Consider the following 19,260-nt stretch of genomic DNA (forward strand, 5'->3'; position numbering starts at 1 on the left):
TGTTTACACTTGGTTGACAGCTGCATTTGGGTTATCTTGAAAGCCAAATTATTGTCAGTATAATTTTCAAATGACAATGATATCTCTCAGAGTCTAAGAGTGAGCCTAGTAAATTGCAGAGTGTATGTTTAAGCTGACACTTCATATACAGTTGTGTGTCTCAGTCTCATTCTCATGAGCGCAATATATAAGTGTGTGTACTTTAGTGCAGCAGTGGTATATGCTTTGTGAAGCCCAAGTTGTTTTTGTAACTGAAGCTTCGAACAGTGGTTTGTGTTGTCATAACAGGCAGTGTGTGCCCTGTGATAGTCATCTGGTCATAGTCAGCTGCTGACAGTCAGCCTGTACGCTGTGAGGCTAGCACTCTCGCATAAACTGTAAATAACTTCTGCCCCTGTTGTGTTGCCATAGAAACATTGATTTAATGTGATGTGATTATAAAAACACGGAGAGAGAGAGAGGGAGAAAAAAAAAAGAGGAGAACTGGTGTCAATGACAAATCATCCACATAAGATGATGATTTAAAGAGAACAGTTATAGGAAAGAGGATTTCTGCATGTGGAATTTCCTACCAAATGCCTTACATTGTAAATTCTATAACTTGTTTGTTTATTTAGTCATATTTAAATCTAATATGTGTATTCTTAATATTCAGAGCTCAATTAGAGATTTCAAGTTACAAGTACAGTATGTTGCATGTACATTGTACACTGTACATACATGTACCATTTCGCAGAATGTACAATTAATGGGTATTCTTATGATTCTTGTTACTGCCCAGTGGTATGATATGCTTTATATTTATCGTGTAGAACATGATAGTAAGTATGATTGCTCAGTCCCTAGAATCATAGATATTTTATGATACACTGTGCCAACAGGTCTGCAGTGTAGACGTTTCATCATACAATGTACATGTACATTCAAAGTTAACAGGGTGCCTCGATTTTCATGTGTCCATATTTGTTAGCCACCTTTTCGCAGTTATGTACTAAGTGTATGTCATTTAATCTGAACTTCTACCCATTTTCGTGAAGTACATTATGATGCTTAGTCATGCATTGACTCTAAGCCAGTCCAGAGAAATGGGAACCATGTTGGGATTTTGTGCTGGATTTTAAGAGTATACAATTCCTCAATGTATTTCTGTTATGGCAGACGTACATTTTGGACAGCTTACTTATGACACACAAAACTTTATCAATGGCATGAGTTTCCACCCATGAAGAGGAAATTTATTATTATAGTTACACATGCATCCATCCAACTGATGAGCTTTCTGACACACTGTATCGTCACTGATCATATCCTCTGCCTTCATGCCACAGGTATCAACAGTGTATGCAGATGAGGACCCCAGTGTCAATACTCCAGTCTCAATTCTCCTGCAAAGAGATGCTGGCTTGTTCGGGACAGTGACAGTCACCTATCAGGTAACTTTGTTCACAGTTCAATGTGAATCCGAATTTTGGATGTAAGTTGCACCTTGATTTAATTGTTTTAATTGTTAATTCGTTTTTGTTTTTGTTTTTGTTTTTGTTTTAATCCAGCTCTTCCATAAATTGACCAACTATGTGTAAAGCCAGTGCACTGTACATATATCAGTGCTTTCAAACAATCAGATAGATTCGTTAGGGATTTAAAACTCTTGTGTCTCAAAAAAGAAAAGAAAAAAAGAATAATGCCTTGATATCAGTTTAAAAAAACTTTGGGACTTCTGTAGGCAGTATGTAAGCATTTTAGACATTTCATTGTGCCCTACATGAGAGCAGAGCATGAAAAGATAAAGAGATTTCAGTTTGTCATTCCACTTTTGTAATTCCAGTAATTCAGAATCCTTTAGGGGAAGGGGAACTAACTTATAGCTGATATAATAAAAATGGAAACACAATCAGTAATAGTACCAACAAGTAATGGCTAATTTACTGAATTAGTGTGGACCCAACGTTCCAGGTTTTTTTGTCAAATCCTACCTCTTACATTCATGCAGATCTCGGGTGGCCCAAATGCAGCGAGCAATGACTTGTCGCCTGTGACATCAACTGTTACGTTCCAAGAAGGCGTATCCTCTGCCTCTCTTGTTATCACAGTACTAGCTGATCAGGTAAGACCTATTCATCCTTTACTGCAGGTCTGACCCTCTCTACTTGGAAAATGAAAATTTGAAATGAATTTTTATTCTTAAGTTGATTTTGATAAATGGAGTAAACCAAGCTAACAACAGGGAAAGCTTGTTTAGAATTGGGCAAAAAACAAAGAAAGCTGTGGAATTCCATAACTTTCACAGGTTTTCACGAAGATGTGGAAGTACGGTAATTTGCGTAATACAATTTAGGTACCCAGTAAGGTAATCATGTCATTGCCCTACAAGTTTACTTTGAGACACTAGTCTTCACCAAGTTTTACCCATAAAAAGCTAGTCAAGAAAAAGTATTTATATCTTGGGTATCCAAATTATTTTAGAGTTAAACTCAACTAACAGTGGTGGTTTTTTTCTTTCATATACAAAGAAAGGTTGTAACTGTGTGATTATTGATACTGTAAAAGTGGAAATTTTTGCGGTGTTGAAATTTTCGCGCATTTCGCACAACCAGAAGCTAGCGCAAAAATAAAAGCACGCGAATATTTTTGCATGCCATATGTTCCAGTAGTTGATGTCTTGATTCCGCGGAATTAAAAACACGCAAAACTCTTCTTACCCAGCCAAGCGAGAAAAATTAGACGCGCGAAAATATCCACTTTTACAGTATGCGATTTTGACTGATAGTACTGTGTTATGAAGACATGTAAAACTTGATAAGATTCCATAGCTTGTATTTATCTTGTGCTCAATTCAAATGATACTATCACTGTTATAATGATACATGTCTTCACTTTTATTCAGCCCCCCCCCCCAAGCCAACTTTGACATAGCCTGCAATTTCATTGTTCTTTCAATGTGATGATATTTCTGGCGTATTTCACTGCCTTTGACCAGGTACCTGAAAATGAGGAGTCTTTCACCGTGCAGCTGACTTCAGTCTCTGGAGGTGCCAGGCTGAATTCCTCAGCATCTACCATTCTCTTTGTTATAAGAGAAAATGATAGTCCCGTCCGCTTTGCCCAGACACTGTACATTGTTGACGAAGACTCGGGCAACATTAATATAGAAGTCCTGAGGGGCCTATCGGAAGATGGGACCACGCCTCTTGGTCCAACAGATGGAATTGTGACAGTCAGTTACTACTTGACATCGCTGGGAGCATCCTTTGGGCAAGACTATGTTGGCACAAATGGCAGTCTTACCTTCCTGTCAGGTGAGACAAGACTGTCAGTCAGTGTGGGTATTCTACCGGACGACACTCCTGAGATTAGTGAGGACATTGTCTTCACCCTGATCAACCCGTCGGGGAATGCCGTCATTGCTGACCCCTCCATGACTGTTGCCAGGATCCTTGCCAATGATGATCACAACGGGGTGCTTTCGTTCAACTCCTCGGGAGCCCCCCAGGGTCTCTATGTTGTCGTGGACGAAGAGACAACCAGGACTGTCCGAGACTTTGTGGTGGTGAGGTCCGGCGGAGCCTTTGGAGAGGTCACGGTGACCTACCAAGTGTTGCGCGACGTGTCCGGTGCCTCCCCAATCCCGGAATCCTCGGGTCTGGTCCGGCTGCAGGAAGGGCAGCGCTCCCAAGAATTGTCAATTCCAATTACCCAGGATAGCATCCCAGAGGAGGCTGAGGTTTACACAGTTAGACTTCTACCGGACTCGGTGACAGGAGGGGCGAGAGTTGAAGGGGTCACCGAAGGCACCCTAGTGATCCTGGACAGCGATGACGTCTATGGCGTGGTCCAGTTCTCATCAGACGCAGACCAGTCCATCGTCGTCAGCTCCCAGCCTCGACGGCTGCAGATGCTGCTGACCCGAAGTGGTGGAACTGTTGGTGATATATTGGTCAATTTCAACGTCTCCTATATCAATCCAGATGGGAACACTGATCAAAGCATTGGTAAGTATATTCTGAGATTCAATGTATGTATCTGTGTGTTGTGGACTTCATGAATTGTAATGCCACCACCAAATCTGTAGGTCAGCACTGAAATGCATTCGAAAAGAGGGAAGACTGTAAATGCTACCAATATGGATGGTTGTGGATTATCATCACTGAGTTTATAACTGTATGCATTTGTTGTTTGTTTTTTTAAGACAAGTAGTTTGAAAATGGCAACATTCTGATAAAATTTCAGTAACCTCTGCTGAAAAGATTGATTCTTAAGTTGGATAATTTTTACAGCCTCTCTTATTTGAATTTGAAATTATATGAGTAATGGAGGAACGATTTTAATCAATTCATGCAGCTGGTAATTGATTCTGAGTGTTTTTTGATGAAACAAAAAAAGAAGAAGATTAAGATCAAAATAGAAACCACTATTTCTTTTCTTTCATTAAAAGATGTTGACTTTTGATCACCAGAAAATTTAAAGATTTGTTGTGAATGTGATCATACTGTTAATCCTTTTGGTGACTCTGCTTTTCTTTTAGATGTACTGGAAACAGCCGGAGGATCCTCCACAGTGTTCCTCGAGGGCACTTCAGTCCACCGCTTTGAGATTCCAATTCGAGCCAGTTCCTTTCTCAGCTTGGGGGCAGAATTCCGCGTAACGTTGGAGTCCACACAGCTCTTGAGCCCCACCCCAATCCTGCCCCCGAGCAGCCCCCGCGTGGGGTCAAAGGTCGTCGTGACACTGCCCGTCACGGCTGACATGGCCAATGGGGAGATTGGCTTCGATCAGTCTGGCCTTTCTGTAGACATTGGAGAGCCGGAGGGGCTGATGCCCTTTGAGGTATACAGATAGCTGCTGTGTTTGAATCACAGCTCTGGGGTTTTTCTCATAGTTCAATACAAAAAGTGACAAGTGAATTTTTTGATACAGTCATGTAGAATAGGGCTGGTTATCGTATTATGGAATGAGAATGAAATACTACATTTCGTACTGCATAACCTGTCCACTGCTGTGTCCTCTTGTATATTGTTGAGTTTATTTTTGGCATACATTTCTCACTATGTTAGAGTCTTATTCTGTGATGTTCTAAGTGGAATGAACTAATTCTCTGAAGATGTAAGTGAAACTTCATTTAAAGGGGAAAAAAAGCAAATGACCTGTTTCGCAGAGGCCTAATTAGTCTGTAGACAACATGGCAGTGTGATAGTCTTCAAAGTTAGCTTCTTTTCTAAAGATATGTGACAATATTCATGATTACAGTCATCATTGTGTAAACACTTATGTATTCATTTGTTTGTTTGTTTGTTTTTTGTGCTGTGCATTGAGTGCATTCCTACCATTAATGTGTACAGAGACAGAAAGTATGGTTTCGGGACATTTAAAAACAAAAAAAATTATACACTTTGTATTGTCTCTCATGCATTCAGCTGTTCCTGAATTTGACAAGGGAGGGTACATCTGGAGCGGCTGTCGTTTTTTGGCGCATCATCACTCCCGAAGGTTCAGATGGCACCGCATCTGAGGATGACTACGGGTCTCGCAATGGCTCGGTCTCATTTGCGCCAGGTAGAGTTTGTTACCTTGGTAACGTGTATATTTACTGACATTTAGTCTTCATCTCCAAGCGCATTTCTGACAAAGAGCTGTAAATTATTGAATTCTCTTTCTCACACTGGACTATGTGGTTGGTTGATGTCTTATGCGGACTAATGGTAGTCCTCCTTGATGATCTACAATTTGTCAGCAACATTTTCTATTTTCTGGAAAGTGTGTTAAGCAAACCACTCACTCCTTCACAAATCATTTATTTGTAGTTTATGGTGTTATTCATTGTGCAAGTTGGCCAAACCAGACCATCATCTTTTCAGAGAATCCCAAATACTGCTGCCTGTGTCATTGAAAAATTACCCAAACAAAATGAGATTTCACAAACTCCTATCAAACTCCACTGGCTGCCCATTGTGAAAGGTTCATGTTTAAGATTTTTTTGTTTGATTTTAAAGCACTAAATCACCTTGCTCTCCATTAATCTTACACAATATCCCTACTTGAAACCTCAGATCAAATTATCATATACATCATTTTGTTCTGAAAGTCAGTAACGAAATTTGTGGTTGAAGGTCCTTCCTGTACGCTGCCTGTACACGTGTATGGAATAGCATCCCACAGTATATTCAGTGAATCTGGCACAGTCACATCATTTCTCTCTCAAAACCTTGTAGCATAGTGATTGTGTGATTTCTTTGTACTTCAGTAAAGCTTTTTTTTTTTTTCAATGAATAAGTATTTTTAAAGTGCATTGAGAACACTAATTTGTCAGTATTCATGTTCTGTAGTAATCATAAATTTATTATTATTACTATTCCTCACTGTCAAATTCAAGTATGTACACTGACACAGGGTGTTACTTGTTTGCTCATACAAGTGCATTAGAATGAAAGGACATCCTTGTGTCCCCATTTTACAGAGGGGAGTGCCTTACTGTGCTGTTGTCAGTGATTGGTGAAATGTTAGACATATTCATATCCTTCTTCATCTCAAAGATATGGTGACTGGTTTTTACCTGTGATGAAGCATGTGAAAATTCTGTTTTGATTTGTTGCATTTTCATACAAATGTTGAAATTTCTGCTGCTTCTATACAACTTATATTCACCCAAAAATAGTTTCCACTAGGGCTAGCATCAGTGAGGTGGATATATCACTGATATGATGTGGATATTTGATAATCACCCTGCTACACCTGTCATCCTGCTTTCTTTTCAAATGCACACCTTGTAGGGGAATCGAAGCAATCTCTCGTTGTGGAGATCATGCCAGATGATTTGGCAGAGACTGACGAAACCTTCGTCATTGAACTCTACGATGTCTACCCTGAGAATCAGCTCCTCCGCGAGGGCGACAGCACGGCCTCTGTCACCATCCTCGAAAACGACGGTGCCGGCGGAACCTTTGAGTTTTCTGCCAGCTCTGCGGGTCCCTTTCAGGTCACCGAGGGGGGCAATGTGGTGCAAGTTGTCATACAGCGTACCGGTGGAAACCTGGTAGCCAGGAGTGTGTTTTACACCATAGAGGGCGGCGTGAATGGAGAGTTTTATGGAGCACAGGATCTGGCTGATTTCGGTCCTGGCGTCGACACCTACACCATCACGCTTGCTGCGGTACCGGATGGCATTCCAGAGCTAGACGAAACATTTTATCTTATTCTCTCAGCATATGGAACGCCCCCTAGTGAGCTCGACAATCGCACACTTGTGGAAATCACTGTTCCAGCCAATGACGACCCATACGGAGTCATTGAGTTCCAGGACAATCCAGCTGTACTGTACATCGATGAGAGCACCAGCAGTGAAAACCAGACAGCACAGTTTGCTGTGGTGAGATCAAGGGGAACATTTGGAGAAACTTCAGTAGCATGGAGCACGGAACCAGCACAATCAGCTTTCGATCTCGTGCCCACTCAGGGCGTGGTCACATTTCAGAGTGAAGAAAATCTGAAATACATCGCGATAACAGCTCAGAATGATCAAGTAAGTCTCTGAAAATTTGCTCCAATAAGAAAGATGTAGTTTCATACAGTCTGTATAATTTTTAGTGACTAAATATATATGCATGAAAGTCTGATCTTTACTTGAAGTAAACATCCAGCCTAGCTTTTGACTGTTAAGCATATGCACATGATAAAAGAGGGAAACTTTTAGTGACAACTTGAGGGGTACTGTAGACACAAATTTCATTTTCAGGTACTATGAAGCTTGCACATCTGGAAAAAGAGACCAAAAATTGCATCTGTTAAAAAAAGGACAAGTGCTGGGACTGAATATAAATGGCAGTGGAAGGTGAAAAGCTTGTTGACAGTGGGAAATTACTGTATCAAGTGATACTTGTTCTGGTCCAAAATGGCTGTTTAATGATGTGCGAGACAAGTCTTGCAGAGTTTTGCACACAGCAATGACAATGTAATAATAACTATGACATTTGAAATCTTTCACCTGTTCAGTGTTGCTGCCATGTAGCACCTTGTCTTTGGAACTCATTATACATGCTTTGTTTTGTTCAAGAGCTTTCCTTTGTCAGTGTTTTATTCATAGATGTTCCTTATAATGTGTTTTGTACATGTAGATTCCAGAAGGATCAGAGAGATTTACAATCACGCTGTCAAATCCAACGGGGGGAAGCCGTCTTGGTGATCCGGCATCAGCCACGCTGAACATCAACAAAAATGACGATGCAGTGTTCTTTGAAGGTATTTGTGTGATGTGTTTCTTTGCAGATCCCTAAAATGTTTGGGCTGTGAGAGGATCTGGCCCCAGTGAAATATTGTTCACCATGCACAAACTTCTTGTTGCAAGCAACACGAATCTTGAAAAGATTTTGTAAATGGTTGCTCACGCATTTATCTACCAAAGCCAGCGCTATCTAGCTAATGCTGACGTGATGTCACTTCTGGTATTCTGCTGGTTTGCAGTCAAGTCATACTTACACTTTAATCAGACTTATTCACTGTGATAGAATATAGAAGAGTAAGGATAAACAAATGTTTAACATAATATGTGTGTGTGTGTGTGATGTATGTATTTTCTTTTTAAAGTATTGAACAATTCTGAGAGAACTTACTCCCTACTTTGTGTCCACTAGTCACTAAATCTGGTACCTCACAATTTCTCGTCTTCAGAGCCCACAAACATCACAGTGTCAGAGCCAACTGCCGTCACGTTGACGGTTCGCAGGAACGGCACTGGTGAGTCTGCGGCCACTGTTAACTACCGCACTGTGCCGGGCACGGCGCTCTCCTCACGGCAGGACTTTGCAGAGACTAGCGGCCAACTCAGCTTCCCCATTGGTGTCACCGTGGAAACCATCAACATTTTGATCCTTGAAGACACAGAACCAGAAGATGATGAGACTTTCACTGTGGAGTTATTCAATCCAATCGGTAACTACCAAGAGATTTTTTGAATCCGTATTGAGAGTGGAAGTAATTCTGTAATGTAAATGATCACCATGCACTACGTACCACAGTTCTGATAAGTTAACATGGCAAATCATTAGAGTCATGTCAGCTATTTGATGAGTTTATCTTGAATGAAAAGACCTAGTCTTCCAGGATTAAGCAGTGTCACTGGAACCTCCTGTGGCATCTAACCCTCTTACGACAAGTATGGTATGAGTAATAGTCCTGAGAGAGTCCAATGTAAAAAGGCTTACCACAGAAGAGCATATACCCAGCTGAGATTAGGGATGTTATGTGAGGATTGATGTTTCCTAGATTTAACAGTTGCGATTTTGTCCTATTACCAAAATGAATGCATTGTAGGTGACATCGTGGTGTATGGTGCTGGCGTTGCAACAATCACCATAGCAGCCAATGACGACCCAGGCGGTATCTTCAGCTTCCTACAGCCTGTAGTCCAGGTGGTGTCCACCGAGGAATTTGAGCTGAATTTCCTGTAAGAACGCAAATCTCAAATTGTGTGTGTGCGTGTGTGTGAGTGTCTGTGTTTTTAAATCAGATGTTCCTGTGAATAATGTTCAGTAGATCATGAACCTAATGCGTGTATGTTCCCACATGTTAAATTAACCACATGCACACATGCATTCTTTTTTCCCTGTATTCCACATTGAAATTTCATTCAATAGTATGAATATTGTACAAAAAAACAGTTACAGAACGGTGATTGTGCCACTCTTTGATGCTAATGAGCAGTTATGTGCTCATGAAAATTGTACAGATTATGGTAATATGATAAGGTAAAGACAGAAATCATCACACAGAGTTATTCATTTCATCCAGCATATGTAGGACATGTGACCTTATCAAGCATAGGAACATGGACATATTCATCCGTATGAATATTTGCACATATTTACAAAACAACATCAAAGTTTGGTGAATTAAACATTACTAAAATCAGAACATTATGACATTTTTTTTTTTCTTCAGAATCCTTGCATCATGTTGGTGAATCAGCATATTTACTCTACATATTTAAGGTAAAATGATAAACTGGTCATCTGGGTTCCATATTTTCTTCAATAGAGACACATACATGTACACGGTGTAGATAAAAGTTGAGACATACTTAACATCCTTTTCCTGAATAAAAATGTGTCTGTCCATTTTCACAGTGTCCAGAGGGAACGGGGCAGCTTTGGCACAGTGCTGGTCAACTGGCAGCTGTTTGCCAACGGCACATCCGACCCTCTGGCTGATCGCCAGGACTTTGAGGAGGTTGGAGGGTACGTGGAGTTTGCCACTGGTCAGATCCAGGGCACGATCACCCTGCAGACGCTGGCGGATGGCATCCCAGAGTTCAATGAACTTTTCCAGCTGGTCTTGACCAGCACCACAGGTCAGGGTTCATCCTTGTTTGCACAGTTTGATCGAATCCTTTCTTGCACAGTGCACTGTGAATGAGCATACCTATGAAAGATAAATGTGATGGTGAAAAAAAAAAAGTGAAGCAAATTATGTATGAATAGTCTGTGATGAAATTATCTGTGGTTTTTTTTTATGCCTCCGCCAACGAAGTGGCCGGAGGCATTATGTTTTCGGGTCGTCCGTCTGTCCGTACGTACGTACGTCCGTACGTCCGTCCCATTTTGTTTTTGTCGATATCTCAAGAACTGTATGGTGGTTTTACATCAAACTTGGTATGAGGGTATATCCTGGGGGATAATACTTTGTGTGGATTTTAAGGTCACAGGGTCAAAGGTCAAAGGTCACAGGTTATTTTGTGAAAAAAAAGATTGAAATTTCATGTTTTTCTCCATATCTCGCAAATGGTTTAAGGTATCTTCATGGAACTTAGTATATATGCTTGTACCGATGAGCAGTGATTATCTAGGGAAGTTGGGGGTCATGGGTCAAAGGTCAGGGGTCAAAGGTCAAGGTCAACTCCTCAAAATATCACTACTTTCCTTAAAATGCAATGACTGAAGGTTTTTTTTTTAAAAACTTGATGTATGCATGTATTACCCAATATATATTCTGTGGGAAGTTTCTTGCCAAAAGGTCAAAGGTCAAAAGGTCAAAGGTCAAGTGAAAGTGCTAAATTGCACTTTTTCCTCCATATCTCGAAAGTAACTCAAGGTATCATCATGAAACTTACATATTTATGCATGTTCTACCTAATAGTGATTCTCTTTGGAACTGTGAGGTCAAAGGTCAAAGGCCAGGTTTAGATAATGCTATTTTACCATTTGATACTGAAATGATACTTTTTCTCAATACCTTGAAAATTACTCAATGCATAAGCTTATAAAAGGGCCAAAAGTCAAGTAAAAATCATCAGTTCCCCAAATACCTGCACTCTGACATTTTAATCATTCATCAAATTGAACCTAGTTCTAAGAAAGTGAACATTCAGCACATACTGTATGTGGCAAACCTGTCATTTTAATATTTTGCCAATTGTGTGAATCTGTCATCACACATTGTCAAGACATTGTACTATAGACCTATTAGGAGAACCATGCATTATGGTGGAGGCATACCAGTTGCCGTAGCGATATTTCTAGGTTTTTTTTTATTCCCATACTTACGTTTTCCTGTACCTTTTCTTAATTTCTCACATTCATACGTACAGGTGGTGGAAGACTTTCTGAAACTAGCCCCTTGAGGGTGTCAATCGAAATAACAGAAAATGATGATCCCTTTGGCGTCCTGGCGTTTGCTTCGTCGTCGAGGGAGAAGGATGTGGCAGAAGACTTCTATGCTAATGAGGAGGACAGGGCAACGGCTGTCTTCACTGTGGAGAGACTCCAGGGAACATTTGGCAGTGTTGGTGTAAGTACAGCTCATCACATGATCACTGGAGCTGGCTAAGTTTACTGACTATGTGCCATTACGTTTGAGATTCCAAGATCATTCCTTTTTTGTCATCTAGATTTATAACTGTTTATGCTCCATAGTTTATTGTACTACATGATTGTAAGTGGAATTGTTTAATTGCCAGAATGATAAATCCAAGTGTGAGACATGCTTTGGTTTTCCCAATCACGTTTGCAGGCTGTATGGGAAATCTACTCGGATGCCATCTCGGGAAATCTCCCCACCGTCATCGACCTCCTCTTCGTGGGCGACTTCCTCCCCAACCAGGGAGTAAACCCTGTGACTGGTGAGCAGAGACTGTACACGGGCACGCCGGTCTACTCCTTCAGTGGGGAAATCCGTAAGTTGGGAGGGTTTTCATCTAGCTCAATCATCCTTCCTTCGTATTCCTTTGATTTCAATGAGATGTTATGAGTCTGATGATGATGGCAACAACCACCATAGCAGCCATGATGATGATGATAATGATGGTGATGTAATTACACAAAATTAATAGATTTGATGCAAAATTATTGATGAACACATTGTGCTACTTTTTCAGAGTCATGCAGACTTTAAAGAGTTACAATATAGATATGAGTACAAAGTGAGGAACAAAAAAATCCAGACACATTTACAAAAACCACCATAATTTTTGCCAAAACTAATGCAGCAGCAAGGGGTATTTTGAAAACATATTGAAGCTTATCATAATGTATCCAGGGGACTATACCTTTTTAAAGAGAGCAATGGACGGTATTGCTCTTGTGACTCCAACAATGCAAAAATGTACTTCTGCTGGGTTGTGTTTCTACAGAGGCTTATATGAACATCCCAAGTGTCTACCAACCGTCGCGCACCGACACTGCAGCCGGTTTCTCTATGAGCGCCTGGGTCAGGCCCACCTCCACCAGCAATGGCTTCATCATCAGCAAGGTGGCCTCCTCCGCCCAGGTCACTTACTACGGCCTCAAGCTGGGCGTCCAGTCACGCGCGACTTACCTGGAGCTGAGATACTCCACATCTAGTCTGGTGAGGAACGCATTACTGTACCCGTTATCATCGTCACTATAATTCTTGTCCCTTCTTCTCTGCTTGTACAGTGTACCAACTGATCTAGGGTGTCTATTACTTCAAAATAGGTTGCCTAGTGTGGTGTTCCCTCCAAGTCCAGAAATGTAAAAATTTTACTTCTTACCCTAATACTAACAACCTTTTCTATATTTGTGTCATATGACTTAAATAAAAAATTGTTTTGATTTTGCTCGATGTGGTAAAAGACTATGTTTGTAGTGTGTTGTGACTTTAGTTTCAAATACCCCTAAATTACCATATCCATCAGATATTGTGTGTTTTTGTGTTGTGCAGAGAAGTTTTAACTCTAGAGAGTTACAATGTCGTGGTTCAAGAAATTACTCTCTTCTTATATTCAGGCCATGTTGTTTGCTCATTTAGAATTATTAACTTAGTTGTTGCTGTACTTGACCCTCTTGAAGTACAGTTGTGATAAGACAGGTATAAATGCAGTATCCATTTGCTGTCACATTATTGATACAGTTGTATGTATGATATTTTTCATATTGAAAATGATTTAGAATCAAAAGGACATATACTTCGCATACTTCAAAAACTCTGTAGGCCTTCTGGTTATACCAATACCCAGTGAGCAAAACGATATGGATAATCACTGTATTAGTAATTGATATCAAAGTCATTGCTAAATGTCATTGCTGGGAAGAAACTGAGCAGTGCTGAACTGTGAATTGCTTTGGTTCCCTCTCCAGACAAATGCCGTCGGTGGATCGACTCTGTCGAATGTAGACCTCACCGACGGGGCATGGCACTTCATCGTGGCAACCATCGACAACCAAAGACTCATTGCCAACCTGTACGTGGATGGAGCACCATTTGGCCAAGACATGTGAGTAACAGGATCTTTTGAAATTATGCTGTCTGTTGCTGCTTGACCCAGTCAGTTGTACTCCTAGTGGATCTATTTTGTACAAGTCATGCCAAGTTTTCTGTCAGATGCTATAAATCATGGAGAATTAATTGAATTCACTTTTCTCACTTTGCCATTTAAAAAAAAAAAGGATATGTGAAGTTTAATGCTGTAATGAGTATATATTCTCCATTCCTGTGTTCTGTTTTGTTCACACATAAATTGCAACTTATAGCAAAGATAACAGTTGCTATGGCAATGTCTTAGATGCTCATTGCTGATAGGTTGATGTATGGCTGCTACCATCGTGACAACAGTTATTTTGATTTCAAGTCGTTGCAAAGGTGTCTGCGTGTTGTTTTGTTTAATGAAGGAAAATTCCATATCGGAAAACTGACCTTCAAACGTGCAATATCTATGCTTGTTTCATTTTGTTTTACTTGTTCAAGATGTTTCATCGTAAACGTTGTTTTTCCAAGGAGAGAAATCAACTAAATTCCTTGAACATTGTCTTGCAGAGTCTTGGACGATGTGGTACTAGATGGGGATGGTGAAATGTATGTGGGAGCCGCCAGACCAGGCATGGAGCTTTACAATGGCCTGCTACAGGATGTGAGAATCTACAACAGCGTGCTCCAGGAAAGGTGAGCTAACTCTGTTCAAGGTATTAGCCCACATTTGTAAACCTGCAGCAATTGGTCTCATAGTTAGCATGGAGTTTGGGTATGATTGCAGTAACACCTGTGCAAAATTTCGTTCCAATTAGTCCATTACTTTCATAAAAATAAATGAAAATGCACCATATGCATGCGCATAACGCTCGCTAGCTCCGGTCCACGTACGCACTACATGCATGCGATACATGTGTAAGTTACATGTACGTAGCTAGCCCGCGCTCGTAATTCGATTTTGGGTCGGGTTGACCCGGTTTGAAAATTGAATGTAAAACGATGATTTTCTCTCTTTTATCGAATGGTATAGACAAAGAGCAACAGGTGAGGTATGTTACTGTTATAACTTGTACTTGAAGTCATATTGGACCTGTTTTATGCAGTTTTGATTTTCGTGGGTTTGCAAATGTGGGCTAATACCTCTAACGTACTGGGTCTTCTTAGCAGTGGCCATTCACAGTTCTGTGGTCAGTCTGATTGTTGTATGCCTGTGATGATAAGTTTAGCAGTGAAATATAACTGCCCTTCATTGTCAACAGCATATGATTTGACTAGACTTGACAAGAAGAGGATATGAGTTTTGTTTGTTTGTTTGTTTGGTTTTGTGTATGTGTGTTCATAGGAAGAAGACACAGGTGCCACATCCAACCACATTAATCCTCTCTGTGCCAGGGACTTTTGACAGTGTATTCAACGCTGTGAGGTTTCTCTGTGCCAATCAGCACTCATTAGTATAAAAAGGGTTAATGTTCTGTGCTCCTGGCACCCACTTAATACACCTTGGTAGTACGGAGCATTGTAGAGCAAAAAACATACATGGGCATACCACAATAAAAGGGTACATTTTAGAGATTTCAGGGATTATTTTCTGTTTCCAATATGCATTACCCCCAGAACAGTACAATCTTTTAGAACAGTTTGAAGAGAGATACATGTGACTTTGCCCCAAAATTGCTTCATAGAAATAATGCATTAGAATTTTTGCCAAAATGAAAATTTGCAAAACAAAAACATGACAGTTTTGTCTGTTCATGTTACATACGTTTACCACTAAGTGTAGTAATGGTATAAAACACAGTGTTCAACAGAGTTGGAATGTGCACTCCAATAGACCATGACACTGCCACATATCTGTCCTGGTTTGGGATGGAAATGCATCTTTTGTGGCCACGGCAGGAAAGGGATGTGATCGCTCATCTTCTTACTATCCAATCAACACAGAGAAATGCAGGAGCTGAAAAACAGCCCCGTCGCTCGCGATGTGCAACCGATCTCGGGGACGGTGACCTTTGCTGATGGCGCAACTTCGGCCACGCTCCAGGTGACCTCGGTGCAAGACGAGGAGGACGAAGGGAATGAGGTCTTCACCGTGTCACTCATGTCGGCCCGCGGGGGCGCTGCCCTTAGTGATGGCGGAGACGTTGCACTCCTTTCAGGTGAGTGTTGTGCTGGCTGAGACGCTCTGTGCATTATGCTCTATGTCGTAAGATTCCATACTTTCACGTGTACAAGGTTGAGAGATACAATGTGCACCTAAGACGATGAGCTATGGCTATGTACATGAAATGCATGATTTATAATTCATACGAGCTGTACCCTCAGGTACTCGGGTACATTTTTAGAATTCTGTTTAGAATGTTCCTACTTTGTTGTCTTTTTTTCCAGACACAGGAATATCGGTCCTCATTACAGTTATGTATATGTAATTACCATGATGGATGTTATCATTATTCGGTGTCATTATTCACCATTTGGGAAAATGTCAAAAAGATCAGTACAGCTCTCATCATGGCTAGTGAAAACATAGTGTAGAATATCAGGCATCATTTGGTGACTGTGCTTTCTATTCTGACTTCATTTTCTTTGTACCACACCTTCGTTGATACTCCTATGTTAACATGAAATACGATATTAGTTAATGAGGATGGCCACATCTTTTCTAGGACATGGCGTACACTTTGCCTGAAAATTGATAATTTCACTAATTTCCTTCCCTCCCCCCTGATACAAATGCAGTTCTGAAGAGCGACAATGCCAACGGCCTCTTTGGATTCCTGGGTGAGTGCACCTCTTCCAATGCCTCCACAACCTCACCAGAGTCCCTGCAGTTCACATGCAGTGTCCAGCGCAGCCGTGGAGATCAGGGCATCGTCACTATCAAGTGGGAATTGCGCCACCTATCGACAGACATGCTTGCAGTGGAGGACTTCGTCAATGCTACAGGGGAAGTGGTCTTTCAAAATGGCGACCGGGAACAGGTAAATACCACAGTCTTTTCTTCAGAGCACTTACAGTGCAATGTTGCGATTAAGGGGGCAAATAGAACAGCACCACTGTGGCGAAATCAAATTTATCGCATTTTGTATCCTGAGGAAATCTCATTGAATATCTGTATGTGTTATGTTGTGAAATCTCTTTAAATACCACTGTAAAACAAGAAAAGTTTGTGTGCATTTTAATTTCGCTAATTTCGAGGGAGCCAAGATTAGCAAAATTACAATGCACATGGAAGTTCTTGCCTGCACTATATGCATTGACTGCCAGTGTCAATTCGCAAAAATTTCATGCTGTGAAAAAAAAATTGGAGCCGTCGGCTCCAATTTACGTGACGGCTCCAATTTACGAATATATTGCGTTTTACAAGTAATCCTCTTTATTGTCATTTTGCAGTAATGTGCATCAGCGTAGAGGTTCTGCAATGCTTCTGAAGTGATGACAAAGTGTTTTGAAATGTCATGAAAAAAAGATTTCTCTGAACTTTATTTGTACCAGACTTTCTCATTCATCACTGTGGATGACCTGGCCCCGGAAGTGCTGGAAGAATTTGTGGTGGTTCTGGTGTCGGACTTGCCTCTGTCAGACGACGGCCTGATCGGATCCACCAACACCAGCGGTGCCAGCATCGATCCGACCGCTGCCACCAGAATCGTCGCCATCCCGTCTAGCGACAACCCAAATGGCCTCCTGCAGTTTTCTGTGGGCCAGCCCCCCAACCAGTCGGATCCTCTCATCCGGCCCGATTTCAGCGAGGTGATGACAAGAGTGAGCGAGGAGAGCGGTGCGGCCAGGCTCCTGGTGGTACGGGCCCAGGGTCTCCTTGGCGAGATCACGGTGGAGTGGAGGACCATCGATGGTACTGCGGTGTCTGCTGGAAAGAACCCTGTCGATTTCGTGGTGAGTTGTTGCATGCTTCTCTATGTACCTTTTGAATGAAGAGTTGCTACTCAGACTCTTCCATTTTGTAAATGGAATAAGACAAAAACATTCAGCAAAAACAATATCACCCCCTTTATATTTTGCTTTCATCACTCTTTTTTCTTCTTCTTTTTTTCTTATAGAGTGACTGTTCATGCTTTGAAGACTTCCTTTTCCCTATACTACTTTTGTTGGAACCAAAAATGACAGTAAAACTTTTAATTTCTTAACATCACTTTAATACCAACTTGCCTACTTCCCCTTTTGTTACTATAATGTTCTCAAGCAGTTCTTCGATTGGAAATAGTGTTTGTTGTAAACAAATTGCTACTAGCACTGATAAAAGAGTATGGGTCTCTGATTTCCTGAGACTTAAGTGCTCATGCCTGTACTTGCATACAAACTCCATCAGATTTTACATTTCCATCAGTACTGGTCCAAATGCTGCTTGTACAAGTAATTTGATAGTGTGTCCCTGTTTCAAAAGCTGAATGATGAGCATGGAGAAACTTGTTCAGCAAAGACACATTTCTTTTCATTTTCTTCTCCTGTGTGTTCATGTATGATTGACTTTCTTCCTGTATTTTACAGAGTGCTGGAGGTACCTTGAGATTTACCGACCAGCAGCGCTTTGCCTACATCACCATCGACATCGTCGACAACAATGTTGCAGAGCTAGAGAAATCGTTCCAAGTACAATTGTCAAGTCCCATGGGAGGAGGTGAGTGATACAAAATATTTCTGTTTTTTCTGTATTCTGTCGTGAAATGCAGACTTTTGTTGCTGTTTTTCCACGCTCCAGATTAGTTCTAGTAAGGAACCTGTCTCGAGAAAAACAGGCTGTATTTTGTTGATTGAGCTACGCACCTTCCCATATCGTCGGTTGAGAATGATAAGGGCGTTAAGTGACCACAAAACCCATAGTGTTCGAGAAGACTTAAAGCCCTTCTTTCTCAACAGACGATATATTGTTGAGCATGTGGTTTCTTAAAACAGTGAACATGTGTAACTTTGACTTGCACACATGTATTTTAGATCTTCTTTCACATTTAAATGATTTTTGCATTTTTTTTTTCTGGTGGTACGGTCTATTTGGGAAATATGAAGCATATACATGTATGTGCCTTATATTTCATTATGATGAAATGCAAGTTTAGTAATTGCCTATAATGCTGCATTCTATAAACAATTTTATGTTTTTTGGTGCACCTATGCAATTGAATATTGACTTCATGAATTGTTTAGTTTGCAACATCTTGTTTACTGTACTCTTTGCAGTCCACATGATTAACAGCCACATCAGCAGCTAAGCTGAAGATGTTTCCCAAAGTTTTGTGTACAGTGCTCATGCCTTTATAGCTTGTATGCATTATGCTACAACTCAAGAGTATTTAGCACATCCTGCTATGGCTTAGCGACTATGCACAATCAGGAACCACTTGTTATGTCATAATACAGGTTGTACACAGAGCTTTTTTTTTTCCTCTGCTCACGGAAATTGTTCTGTGGCTGCTGCAAACAGGTGTCCACTAAGACAGGCTTGACTGTACAGCTCATTCACAATTTGTACTAAGACCACTCTTTCACACAATTATTGTACCCTATGCATCCACTGCACACATGTGTATGTGTAGACACAGGTAAGAATGGCACGCA

The 19,260-nt window shown here is 40.9% G+C and overlaps 1 protein-coding gene across 1 annotated transcript in view; it reads left to right on the forward strand.

The window, feature by feature from the left end:
* The window catches only part of LOC139739949 (adhesion G-protein coupled receptor V1-like), a 94,820-nt gene that overhangs the window by 9,024 nt on the left and 66,536 nt on the right, over positions 1 to 19,260 (forward strand). Inside the window, exons 3-21 of the mRNA XM_071650548.1 lie at positions 1,329 to 1,433; positions 1,991 to 2,104; positions 2,978 to 3,989; positions 4,523 to 4,824; positions 5,412 to 5,550; positions 6,765 to 7,513; positions 8,106 to 8,229; positions 8,659 to 8,919; positions 9,301 to 9,433; positions 10,113 to 10,336; positions 11,573 to 11,772; positions 11,995 to 12,157; positions 12,614 to 12,828; positions 13,581 to 13,717; positions 14,257 to 14,382; positions 15,631 to 15,845; positions 16,426 to 16,667; positions 17,182 to 17,583; positions 18,196 to 18,325. Of these exons, the coding sequence (XP_071506649.1) occupies positions 1,329 to 1,433; positions 1,991 to 2,104; positions 2,978 to 3,989; positions 4,523 to 4,824; positions 5,412 to 5,550; positions 6,765 to 7,513; positions 8,106 to 8,229; positions 8,659 to 8,919; positions 9,301 to 9,433; positions 10,113 to 10,336; positions 11,573 to 11,772; positions 11,995 to 12,157; positions 12,614 to 12,828; positions 13,581 to 13,717; positions 14,257 to 14,382; positions 15,631 to 15,845; positions 16,426 to 16,667; positions 17,182 to 17,583; positions 18,196 to 18,325 (4,993 nt within the window). The remainder of the gene's footprint in view (positions 1 to 1,328; positions 1,434 to 1,990; positions 2,105 to 2,977; positions 3,990 to 4,522; positions 4,825 to 5,411; positions 5,551 to 6,764; positions 7,514 to 8,105; positions 8,230 to 8,658; positions 8,920 to 9,300; positions 9,434 to 10,112; positions 10,337 to 11,572; positions 11,773 to 11,994; positions 12,158 to 12,613; positions 12,829 to 13,580; positions 13,718 to 14,256; positions 14,383 to 15,630; positions 15,846 to 16,425; positions 16,668 to 17,181; positions 17,584 to 18,195; positions 18,326 to 19,260) is intronic.

Source organism: Diadema antillarum, unplaced genomic scaffold (genome assembly GCF_040938485.1).
Source record: "Diadema antillarum isolate AM-2024a unplaced genomic scaffold, OU_Dant_1.0 seq00000822_RagTag, whole genome shotgun sequence".
Classification (NCBI taxonomy): Eukaryota; Metazoa; Echinodermata; class Echinoidea; order Diadematoida; family Diadematidae; genus Diadema; species Diadema antillarum.